Consider the following 12,783-nt stretch of genomic DNA (forward strand, 5'->3'; position numbering starts at 1 on the left):
ACAAATGACCCCATTCTAGAAAGAAGACACCCAAAGGTATTCCGTTAGGAGTATGGTGAGTTCATAGAAGATTTTATTTTTTGTCAAAAGTTAGCGGAAAATTGATTTTTATTGTTTTTTTCACAAAGTGTCATTTTCCACTAACTTTTGACAAAAAATAAAATCTTCTATGAACTCACCATACTCCTAACGGAATACCTTGGGGTGTCTTCTTTCTAAAATGGGGTCATTTGTGGGGTTCCTATACTGAACTGGCATTTTAGGGGCCCTAAACCGTGAGGAGTAGTCTGGAAATCAAATTTCGCAAAATGACCTGTGAAATCCTAAAGGTACTCATTGGACTTTGGGCCCTTTAGCGCATTTAGGGTGCAAAAAAGTGCCACACATGTGGTATTGCCATACTCGGGAGAAGTAGTACAATGTGTTTTGGGGTGTATTTTTACACATACCCATGCTGGGTGGGAGAAATACCTCTGTAAATGACAATCTTTTGATTTTTTTACACACAATTGTCCATTTACAGAGTTATTTCTTCCACCCAGCATGGGTATGTGTAAAAATACACCCCAAAACACATTGTACTACTTCTCCCGAGTACGGCGATACCACATGTGTGGCACTTTTTTGCACCCTAACTGCGCTAAAGGGCCCAAAGTCCAATGAGTACCTTTAGGATTTCACAGGTCATTTTGCGGAATTTGATTTCCAGACTACTCCTCACGGTTTAGGGCCCCTAAAATGCCAGGGCAGTATAGGAACCCCACAAATGACCCCATTTTAGAAAGAAGACACCTTAAGGTATTCCGTTAGGAGTATGGTGAGTTCATAGAAGATTTTATTTTTTGTCACAAGTTAGTGGAAAATGACACTTTGTGAAAAAAACAATAAAAATCAATTTTCCGCTAACTTTTGACAAAAAATAAAGTCTTCTATGAACTCACCATACTCCTAACGGAATACCTTGGGGTGTCTTCTTTCTAAAATGGGGTCATTTGTGGGGTTCCTATACTGCCCTGGCATTTTAGGGGCCCTAAACCGTGAGGAGTAGTCTGGAAATCAAATTCCGCAAAATGACTTGTGAAATCCTAAAGGTACTCATTGGACTTTGGGCCCTTTAGCGCAGTTAGGGTGCAAAAAAGTGCCACACATGTGGTATCGCCGTACTCGGGAGAAGTAGTACAATGTGTTTTGGGGTGTATTTTTACACATACCCATGCTGGGTGGGAGAAATAACTCTGTAAATGGACAATTGTGTGTAAAAAAAATGAAAAAATTGTCATTTACAGAGATATTTCTCCCACCCAGCATGGGTATGTGTAAAAATACACCCCAAAACACATTCTACTACGGCAATACCACATGTGTGGCACTTTTTTGCAGCCTAACTGCGCTAAGGGGCCCAAAGTCCAATGAGCACCTTTAGGCTTTACAGGGGTGCTTACAAATTAGCACCCCCCAAAATGCGAGGACAGTAAACACACCCCACAAATGACCCCATTTTGGAAAGTAGACACTTCAAGGTATTCAGAGAGGGGCATGGTGAGTCCGTGGCAGATTTCATTTTTTTTTGTCGCAAGTTAGAAGAAATGGATTCTTTTTTTTTTCTTTTTTTTTTGTCACAAAGTGTCATTTTCCGCTTACTTGTGACAAAAAATAATATCTTCTATGAACTCACTATGCCTCTCAGTGAATACTTTGGGATGTCTTCTTTCCAAAATGGGGTCATTTGGGGGGTATTTATACTATCCTGGAATTCTAGCCCCTCATGAAACATGACAGGGGGTCAGAAAAGTCATAGATGCTTGAAAATGGCAAAATTCACTTTTTGCACCATAGTTTGTAAACGCTATAACTTTTACCCAAACCAATAAATATACACTGAATGGTTTTTTTTTTTTTATCAAAAACATGTTTGTCCACATTTTTCGCGCTGCATGTATACAGAAATTTTACTTTATTTGAAAATTGTCAGCACAGAAAGTTAAAAAAATCATTTTTTTGCCAAAATTCATGTCTTTTTTGATGAATATAATAAAAAGTAAAAATCGCAGGAGCAATCAAATAGCACCAAAAGAAAGCTTTATTAGTGACAAGAAAAGGAGCCAAAATTCATTTAGGTGGTAGGTTGTATGAGCGAGCAATAAACCGTGAAAGCTGCAGTGGTCTGAATGGAAAAAAAGTGGCCGGTCCTTAAGGGGTAGAAAGACTGTGGTCCTCAAGTGGTTAATATTAGTGAATCATAGACATTACTGTGATATAAAATATACTAGTGTGACCTATTATGTAAACTAATTTGCAAGGTATATGTTTAGCTTTGGAATCAGCACAGTGATGGTGCTTCTCATGGGTTTTAAAAAAAATACTATTTCCAATAATTATCTGTGGTTGCAGCGATCATCAGTAAACAAGGCAGACTATTAAAACAACCTTACTCTGATGTTGCTATACAAGTGCGTAACAATGCTAGTGATGATCTAGTATCATTATTGGGCTTAACAACTCTTGATACTAAGACAAGAGACTTGACACAATCGTTGTCTTCAAAGGCCTCTGCAGCCTAGCAGGATATCGAAGGCTTATAACATTTTCCTAGACCTTTTCTCTTCAGATGTAAAGTGTGTCTATATGATTGGAGAATAATGTTTCTAAGTTTGAGATTAGAGGAAATATGTCCCTAGTGCCATGAAAAAAAAACTCTCTAGGTTACCGAATAGATTTTCTGATAACTGAAAACCTGTATCATAGGTCGAGTATAAGACGTATATTCCTTTGAGAACCTTTGTGGGTTTATGACCTAAAAATATGTACCTTTAAAAGCAGAAAAGTATTTCCATATAAAAAAAACACAAAGCCACATATGAAAACACAAAGCCAGCTTCTTTTTTTTCTATAATGGATATCTTTGTAGCAAAATATTCATTAATCATTGATGTTTTCTGAACAGCATGTGTTCTGGGACTCTTCACAGCTTGTGTCCTCAGTGGAAATACCTCCCACAGTACATCAATGCTAATTAGCCAGAGCAAGATATTACCAGGAGATATGGAGAAACATGTTCAAGACAGCTCAGTTGTCTGACAACTTTTTGTTATCTTGAGGACCTGTCATAATATATCAGTGAAAAAATATTCAAAACGGAAGAAAAGCATTTATTATTTATAATGCTTTTGATTATTAAATGAGTTTGTGTTATGAGCCTGTTATTAATTAGCTTGTGTTAATGTTATCAGTCTGAACAAGCCTGTGTTGAACAAAGTATTTATTGTAAAAGTGTCGAAAAAGTAGCAATGCTGTAGCACTCACCTCTCCAACAGGTCTCAGTGGCAACGTTTCTCTCTCCTCCAGATCTTGTAAACAGATGCTTTTATACTGATGTGCTCCTTTAATGGTTTCTAAGAAAGAAGAAATGAGCTGTTGTATAAAGAAAAAAGGATGTGCATCATCTGGTTCACTTGTGATGAAGCTACTGCATTTATTCCAATGACATACAAGCAGGCCCAACTTTACCTCACAGGAGCCTATAGGCACAGATGTCCTGGCACCTTCGCTTTTGCTCTCTGTGAACCTAAAACACACACCAAACTGCACCGCAGCTGTGTTAGCTGTCCCAGCTGTCACTTCTGCCTTTCTTCCCTTGCTTCCCTTTCTTCTTCCTTTCTTCCCTTGCCTGTCATAGGTAGCTATAGGTGTCCCTTGACACTGAGGGTACTTCGGGCTACCTCATACTAAGTAGCTAGAGCAGTAGAGATGGCTTGAACGTTTCTCCGGCGAACGGTTCCAGGCGAACTTCTGGTGGTTCGCGTTCGCCATGTAAGGCGAACTTTCCCAGAAGTTCGGTTCGCCCCCATAGTGCACCATTAGGGTCAACTTTGACCCTCTACATCACAGTCAGCAGGCACATTGTAGCCAATCAGGCTACACTCCCACGTGGAGCCACTCCCCCCTTATAAAAGGCAGGCTCTGCTGGCCATTACACTCACTCGTGTGCCTGCATTATTTAGAAAAGGGACGGCTGCATCAGACTCTCTCATAGGGAAAGATTAGTTAGGCTGTTGTAGGCTTGTTAGCTTGCTCCTTGCTAATTCTTATTGCTAAAATAGCCCCCCACAACAGCTCTTTTGAGAGCTAATCTTGTTCTTGTGATCTTTTTTTTTCTGTGTGTCCCACTGACACTTGTGTTGCATAGACAGCCTTACTAATTCATAATGTGTGTGTGCCACTGCCAGCCAGGCCCAGCACATTCAGTGACTACCTGTGTGTGTGACAGGTGCATATTGTAATACACTGTACTGCATATACCTACTTGTTGTGTTCAGTGCACCCACCTCATCACTGCATATACCTACCTCTTGTGTTCAGTGCACCCATCTCATCTCTGCATATACCTACCTGTTGTGTTCAGTGCATATACCTACCTCTTGTGTTCAGTGCACCCATCTCATCTCTGCATATACCTACCTGTTGTGTTCAGTGCACCCACCTCATCACTGCATATACCTACCTGTTGTGTTCAGTGAACCCACCTCATCACTGCATATACCTACCTGTTGTGTTTAGTGAACCCACCTCATCACTGCATATACCTACCTGTTGTGTTCAGTGAACCCACCTCATCACTGCATATACCTACCTGTTGTGTTCAGTGAACCCACCTCATCACTGCATATACCTACCTATTGTGTTCAGCGGCACACTTTGCGGACATTCAGCAGAGAAACAACTTGCCGGTGAGACGCTTGATATGTGATAGCCCGACTCGCTGGAGTTTGACCCTGGTCATGTTCTCTCGCCTGCTAGAACAGGAGAAAGCCGTCACCCAGTACCTGTACAAGTACAGTAGAAGGACACAATCTGGGGAGATGGGGATGTTGTGGCCCAACAACTGGACACTGATGCGAAATGCATGCAGGCTCATGTGGCCGTTTGAGGAGGTGACCAACCTGGTGAGTCGCAGTGAAGGCACCATCAGACTTGCCTTCCATAACAGATTCTCATTAAAGGATTTAAAGTTGATTCATTTCACATATACAGCAGGGCCTCGAAAGTCCTTCTGTATTGTTATCTTTGGTCACTACCTCGGGACGTGCATGCCATGCCTGCTGCCTTCCTTGTATGTGCGGGGGTGGTAGCCGTTTCTTAGGCTCCCACTCCGGACCGGAATCGAACCAGGATTCTTCGGCCATTACCCGTGGTCACTCGCAATGGCAAACTTGCCCTCCATAAGATTCTCGTTGCAGGTACTGAACAGGAAGCAGAACAAGTATTTAAAAAAATAGATGTAAGCTTTAACAATGGTAGAGAAAGAACCATTGAAAGTTGATAAGGCAGTCCGACATTACCTGACATCACTGAGTGAGGAAGAGCAATCTCGCCATGGTGCGCACCAGTCCAGAACGGCCGTCACTACACAAACAGCTGTTTGCGGTGCGTTACACAGTGAATTTGGTGTGTCAGTGTGAAACAGTACTCTAATTACACTCCCTGATTGATGTATACACATGCAAGATGTTTTAAAGCACTTTAGCCCTGTAATTTAGCATTCAATGTGATTTCTGCCCTTAAAACGCTGCTTTGCGTCAAATCCAGATTTTTCCCTGGGACTTTTGGTGTGAATCCCACTCCGCCATGCCCCCCTCCAGGTGTTAGACCCCTTGAAACATCTTTTCCATCACTTTTGTGGCCAGCATAATTTTTTCTAGTTTTTAAAGTTCGCCTTCCCATTGAAGTCTATTGCGGTTTCTGAAAGTTTGTGCGTACCGAACTTTTGCGATAAGTTTGCGAACCGGGTTCGCGAACATAAAATCGGAGGTTCGGGCCATCTCTATAGAGCAGCTCCCAAGTATTGGGTAGATAGAGGAACCTCAGTATTAGGTAGCTAGAGGTACCCCTGACTGAGATGTGATCTCGCCAGTGGAATGCCAAGAGCTGGGTGAGTAACCTCTGATTTACACACTGCTCAGGACTATGCATAGGGAAGGAGGGAGGGGAGTGAGCCTTCTTTCCATCAGTAGGTGCCTGTAGGCACATGCCTACAGTGCCTTATGGTAAATCCGGCCCTGTATTCAAGTATTACCAGGCATTTTAATGCATCCGGAACTTGGCTTCTTGTGTTAGTGCATGAGAGACCATGGAGAGAGTGACAAGGGGTGGGTGCGGCGTCTGTTGGCAGGTAGAACTGTAGTGTCACAATGAAAATATGCATTTAGTTATAGCTCTTTGCCCATAGAAACAAAAAACACATTTACCAATCCATTAGATTTGTGTGATAAATGCTAGACAGGACAAAGCGTTTATCCTGCAATCAAGACAGAAACTTACCAAGTTGCAGACCTGGACTTTTATGCTTGGGGAGGGTTTGTAGGGACAACATTTTTTGAGTTGTAAAGGTAGTAGCGTTTGATTTCCAGACGACTGATATCCCCCCATGTGTAATGTGTTTCCCTCCGGATGAGTGGTGAGTGTTGGCAGCATAGAGTAAGGTCACCTTTTCGCTGGCACGCTCCTTCTGTATCTTCTCTCTATCGCCACTGAGTGCATGCACACAGTGACCTGACAACATATACGTGGTCACATATGTACCATGAGTCACGGAAACAGGCACCTCAGCAGCAATGGAGAGAAGATACAGGAGGAGTGCACCAGTGGAGAGGTGAGCGTAAGCTACGCTGCCAACACTCACCAGGGGAAGGGGACAGCACATTAAACATGCATGATACAGAACTGGATCAGAACTGTACAAACGTTATTGTAACATACAGAGATTTATACAGTATATGAAATCTGACAACATGTTACACTTGTAATGCTGGGCATAGACGATTCGTTTTTCTTTAACAATCGAGCCGCTGATGGCTCGATTGATAATTTCCGACAGGTCCAATCACCGCGCGGATCGATTCCCCGCTCGATATCCGCAGGCGGACAATAGCAGAAATCAAGCGAAGATAAGGAAGCGCCCGCGGGGACGAGCGGGGGGGGGGGGGGGGGGTAGACTGTGGGGGGTGGGGGGGAGGTAGACTGTGTGACATGGTGTCAGATTGCTGAATAAGCCTGAAAAATCACATATACGTCTCTGTACACATGCTGGAGGACTGCTGTACACACATGCTTATTTTTTTTTTCTTTTTAAACAATGCCAATTTCCTGGCAGTCCTGCTGATCTCTTTGGCTGCGTAGCGTCCATATGACACACCTGAAAAAGTGCATGGTGCTTATCTTGGCAGAGTTTTATCAGAAACTTCTGAACTGCATACTAGCAGGGTCTATGGCTAAAAGTATTAGAGGCAGTGGACGAATAGGACTGCCAGGCAACTGGTATTGTTTAAAATGAAATAAATATGTCAGCCTCCATATCCCTCTCACTTCAGGTTCTCATTAGGGCATGATCACATGATTGCCACCAGCTATTCAGAGACTTACAATTAAGTCATCTAATCTAATCTCTCCCTGAAAAGAATTTATGTAGATTGCAATGATCACCTCTAACTATTATACATATGGCTTTTTTTGCATGCTGCAATTAGGACAGGGCCTCTTTAATGAGACTGATGGCTTGGAATAGCTATATTACTGATAGCAAACACATTTTTTTTAATAAAATAGTGAACCCTTTTGGTTTTCAGTTTTCAGCAAACCACGGTATTGGTTTTAGAGGACTCAAGTAATAGTTTCAATGTGCCTCATATTATTAGAAATAACAATAACACCACTTATCTTTATATGGTAATGAGGCCGTTTGTGGAATGTTCGCCCATCTGCTGCATTAGCTGGCAGTCAGGTTAGGTGATCATATTAAAAAGGTTGGACTTAGAAACTCATTGAGGGAAAGAAAACATTTCGCTGACTCCGGCAATAAAATATTCTTCCTTTTATTTATAGGGCTGCCTTAAGGATCTGACAGAAGGAATTGAGTATGCTGCCAAGTTATTAAATGAAATTCCCCAGAAAGACATTCAGCTGCATTCGGAAAGAAGCTCAAAGGCAGAGAGGAAAGGGAATGGGCAAGGTAAGTCATACTTAATGATCTTGGTTGGCGTCCATTGATCTGCTCCAGTATCCTTGGAGAGTTGAATATTCATAAAAGTCTTTTAAAAATGGTCTGGATATTCATCTTTAACATTAGCAAGCTCTGTTGTGCATTTGCGTTAAAGCAGGCAGGATTTTCCTGCGATCAAGCCGTTCCCCAGAAAACATGCTTCACGTTAAGTGCTTTGAAACTCACTACAATGATCTGAAAATAAAGCATTTGGCTTGTAAAGGTTGGTCTACACATGTGCCATAAATTATAGCTCATGAAAGTCATGTACAAGGCCAAGTACATAAACATAACAGAAATCCAAACCATCCTATCCTTGTTATAGGCTATGCCTTTAGGTCACCCTGTTTAATGATACCTAATCAGAAATGGTGCTTATTTGTTGGTCTGCAGGTGTGCGCCCATAATGAGGCAGTCTGAGATCATGCCTTGCAGGGCTTGGAGCGAGAGATGAAATAACGTGCAGTGTGTATAAAAATGCTAGGGTTTTTTTTTCAAATTGCATCCGTAGAAAAAGCAAAATACCCATTTCAGAAGCCTTAGACTAAAGTTGATATTCTCTGACAACTATCTTTAGGCTGGTCCCCAACCTGTTATTTTATTATTATTATTATTATTAGTAGTAGTAGTAGCAGCTCAAATTTTGCATAATAGTAATTGGACATCGAAATTCACAATTACAATGCAAAATCGTGATTCAAAATGTCTGGAAAATTCTTAATTCATTTCGCTTGTAACCGTGATTAGGATCTGTCAATTCACAATTACTCGTAATTACGCAAAGGTTTGTAATTTACATTGAAGTCAATATTGCAGACTTAAATGGTTAATAGCAATGCTCCAATAAATGCTATCATCACCAATTTTGCTAGGTACGTTAAGGGGAATAGTGGGAACGAACACGCTGAAAACAGTGCAGGCCGTAATAGGAATTACGGCTATAGCAGCGCACAGGGTGTAACTTCGCCGCCGGGTGTAACATCTGGGGGTCCTCTTGTTAAAAGTGACCCTCCAGATGCCACCATGAATTCCCCAGGATGTACAACCCCCTTCCTCCTCAGCACCCGAGGTGGGGAAGCCTCTTGTCTATGTTATATCACAAGGACTGAATGGCGAACACAGCAAAATGCTTCGATAATACAAATCAGTGTAAATTCAAAAGATTGGCTCCATATAGGAGGCATTTTGTTTTTATATCTCAGGAGGAAGAAATGGAGGGAGTCATTTCAAGTTTTTGAAAGCATGTAGTCAATCTATGTTGTGCTGGAAACACTTATCACAGGCCACTATTATTATGAGTACTTATACAACATATCACTTGAGTAACGTGAGTAATTTTTTTAAAAGTGATGTCCAACTTGGTGTAAAAGCTAATAATTGTTCATTAAAAAAGTAAAAATCTGGCCAAGGTTAAAAATGAACATTTACTTGTATGAATATAGTCCTTTTTTGCCAGAGTACCTGTGTGCTATCTTTTGTCTTTGAATTCTACCTGGGAATATATTTCACTTTATTTCTTCCATTTGAAGGTGAAGAATTAAAAAAAGAGGATAATGATGAAAATATGGGCCAACTAGCTTCTACACATCCATTGTCTGCAGAAAATGTAGTGAAACTTACCAATCACATCCTTCAACTTATATATCAGGTAAAATATATCAGATGCTAGTTTTTGGGTGACTTTAGGTCAAATGACCATCCACTTCTTTACCGATCTGAAACTTTAGTTGGAAGTCTGGGTTAATTAAATAAATTTCACTGATAAGGTCTGTCTGTCATACACTATACTCTGGAAAGTTTGTATCACAGATTGCTGTTTTGCTCTGTATAGCGTTAAAACTGGTGGAGAACATTATTTATTTATTTTTTCTCGTCAGAGTATTCATAACCATATATTGTATTCCAACAAATGTCTGCTCTTTGAGCTTAATCTTAACCACTTTGGGACCGGGTGACTATGGCCCCCTCAAGAACAGAGCCGTCGGTGTCCTTGTAAGACATGTGATTGTTGTGACTGGTTCACAGCAATTACGGGGTCAGAAGTGCCCGATATTTGGAAACTCTGCTGTCAACGTGTCAGCAGAATGAGTGGGTAGAGCGACGTGCACACTGGCGGGAACGGCGAGAGCGAGCAGACAACGCTGCGGTGGGGATTGAAATTTATGCCCTGGCAGGGATAAGCAGTCACAAACAGGGTGTAGATTTCAATCACCGCTGTCTGGAAGTATTTATTGATGTTACTGTTTTAAAGGCAAGAACTTGGTGAGTAGCAAATTACTTGCAAATAAAAGTGACTACATGATTACCATGATTTCACTTTATTGTATTCATTATCACATTAGTGATCCTTTGACATTTTATTTACCTTTTAGCGTGATGTCACAAGCCAAATAGTGGCAGGAACAGCACCATTATGGAAACAGGAGCACCCACTGCACTATGAGCTTGATGAAAATTCTAAGGAAATTGCTGTCAAGGTAAGTCCAGGTTGAGCAGCATTAATGGACCAAGGAGACTACTGAGATATAACCCATTACATCACACAACATTGGCTTCTGTAATTAAAACATACAGTTTTATTGCAATATATTAAAAATGCAAATGTTAAAAATCCCTATATAGGGGTAACCAAGCAACCTTCTCACAGTGCGCACTATATATTCAAATATAGGGCAGAATAGGAGCAGTATGGGTCAGTATAGAGTGTGTACTTGGAGTGTGTATTAACCACTTCCCGACCGCCGTATATACAATTGGCGGCCGGGAAGTGGACCCCGCAAGGACCGCCGTATTGACAAATGGCGGCGGTCCTTGTAGGGGCATGGGCGGAGCGATCGCGTCATCAGTGACGCGATCCTCCGCCTCCGCCTGGCGCCGCTCACCCGCCGCAACATCCCGCCGGCCATACGGAAGCGCCGGCGGGATGTTAACCCGACGATCGCCGCATACAAAGTGTATAAAACACTTTGTAATGTTTACAAAGTGTATTATACAGGCTGCCTCCTGCCCTGGTGGTCCCAGTGTCCGAGGGACCACCAGGGCAGGCTGCAGTCACCCTAGTCTGCACCAAGCACACTGATTTCCCCCCCCCTGCCCCAGATCGCCCACAGCACCCATCAGACCCCCCCCCCTGCCCACCCCCCAGACCCCTGTTTGCACCCAATCACCCCCCTAATCACCCATCAATCACTCCCTGTCACTATCTGTCAATGCTATTTTTTTTTTATCCCCCCCTGCCCCCTGCTCCCTCCTGATCACCCCCCACCCCTCAGATTCTCCCCAGACCCCCCCCAGACCCCCCCACCCCATGTACTGTATGCATCTATCCCCCCTGATCACCTGTCAATCACCTGTCAATCACCCATCAATCACCCCCTGTCACTGCCACCCATCAATCAGAATCAGAATCGCTTTTATTTCGCCAAGCACAACAGGGGTCGTGCCCGGAATTGGGCTTGGCACATGAATACAGGGCATACACATAGAAACGTAAGAGGCAGCAGAGCATAGAACATAGACATCACTTCATCACAAAACATATACATAACACATTTCCAACCACAGCTGCCATGTGGTTTACCGGCAACAAGTCAACATTGGAGGGGTGGGGGGCAGCCTACGGGGGGAGAGCATGGGTAGAGTATATAGAGTTCAGCGAAGTTACAGCTGAGGGGAAGAAGCTGTTTTTGTGTCTCGTGGTCTTTGCGGCGATGGACCGGTACCTCAGATACCTCCGTCCCAGGGGGAGCTGATTGAAAAATTGGTGGCCAGGGTGGGAGGGATCCTTGGCAATCTTCAGTGCTCTGGAGCGTAGTCTGGCATTATAGAGGAAGTCTAGGGCAGGGAGTGTGTTCCCAATGATCCTTTCCGCTGACCTGATGACCCTCTGAAGTTTGCGTCTGTCGCCTTCTGTGGAGCCAGCATACCAGACAAGGATGGAAGAGCAGAGGACGGATTCGACTGTTGCTGTATAGAAGTTCGTCAGGAGTTTCTGTGTCATGCCGAACTTCTTCAGTTGGCGAAGGAAGTAAAGCCTCTGCTGGGCTTTCCTCTGGGTGGAGACAGTGTTTTCCTTCCACTTCAGGGTGTTGGAGATGGTGGTGCCCAGGAGGCGGACACAGGGCACTTTTTCCACCAACATCCCTCCAATGTGCAGTGGAGGTGGGGTGGAGGCATGTTTCCTAAAGTCAATGATAATCTCCACGGTTTTTGCATTGTTGAGGACCAGTTTATTCTCCTTGCACCAGTGGCAAATCCTTTCTACCTGATGGCGGTATGCCTGCTCGTCATTGTTGGAGATCAAGCCGACTATGGTGGTGTCGTCTGCAAATTTGATTACCTTGACAGAGCTTGTCGTGGATCTGCAATTGTTCGTGTACAGGGAGAACAGGAATGGAGACAAGACGCAGCCTTGTGGGGCCCCTGTGTTGGTGGTCCTTGGTTGCGAGGAGGTGGGGCCCAGCTTTACCACTTGGGATCTGTTTGTTAGGAAGTCATTTATCCACAGTTGGAGTGTGGGGTGGACCCCAAGCTCAGCCAGATTCTCTTGTAGTATTTGAGGGCTAATGGTGTTAAATGCCGAGCTGAAGTCGAGGAGGAGAACCCTGGCATATGAGTTTGGTGTGTCAAGGTGATTGTTGACAAGCTCCAGACAGATGTTGATGGCATCGTCGGTCGACCTATTTGCCCTGTAAGCAAATTGGTACGAGTCTAGCTGGGTTTCTGTTTTGTGTTTAAGGAGGGGCAGG

The 12,783-nt window shown here is 43.2% G+C and overlaps 1 protein-coding gene across 1 annotated transcript in view; it reads left to right on the forward strand.

The window, feature by feature from the left end:
* Window positions 1–12,783, forward strand: part of LOC137544945 (uncharacterized) — a 648,464-nt gene that overhangs the window by 121,378 nt on the left and 514,303 nt on the right. Inside the window, exons 37-40 of the mRNA XM_068266042.1 lie at window positions 7,879–8,005; window positions 9,565–9,683; window positions 10,408–10,512; window positions 11,928–12,515. Coding sequence (XP_068122143.1) covers window positions 7,879–8,005; window positions 9,565–9,683; window positions 10,408–10,512; window positions 11,928–12,515 — 939 coding nt within the window. The remainder of the gene's footprint in view (window positions 1–7,878; window positions 8,006–9,564; window positions 9,684–10,407; window positions 10,513–11,927; window positions 12,516–12,783) is intronic.

The sequence above is a fragment of the Hyperolius riggenbachi genome, chromosome 2 (assembly GCF_040937935.1).
Source record: "Hyperolius riggenbachi isolate aHypRig1 chromosome 2, aHypRig1.pri, whole genome shotgun sequence".
Lineage (NCBI taxonomy): Eukaryota > Metazoa > Chordata > Amphibia > Anura > Hyperoliidae > Hyperolius > Hyperolius riggenbachi.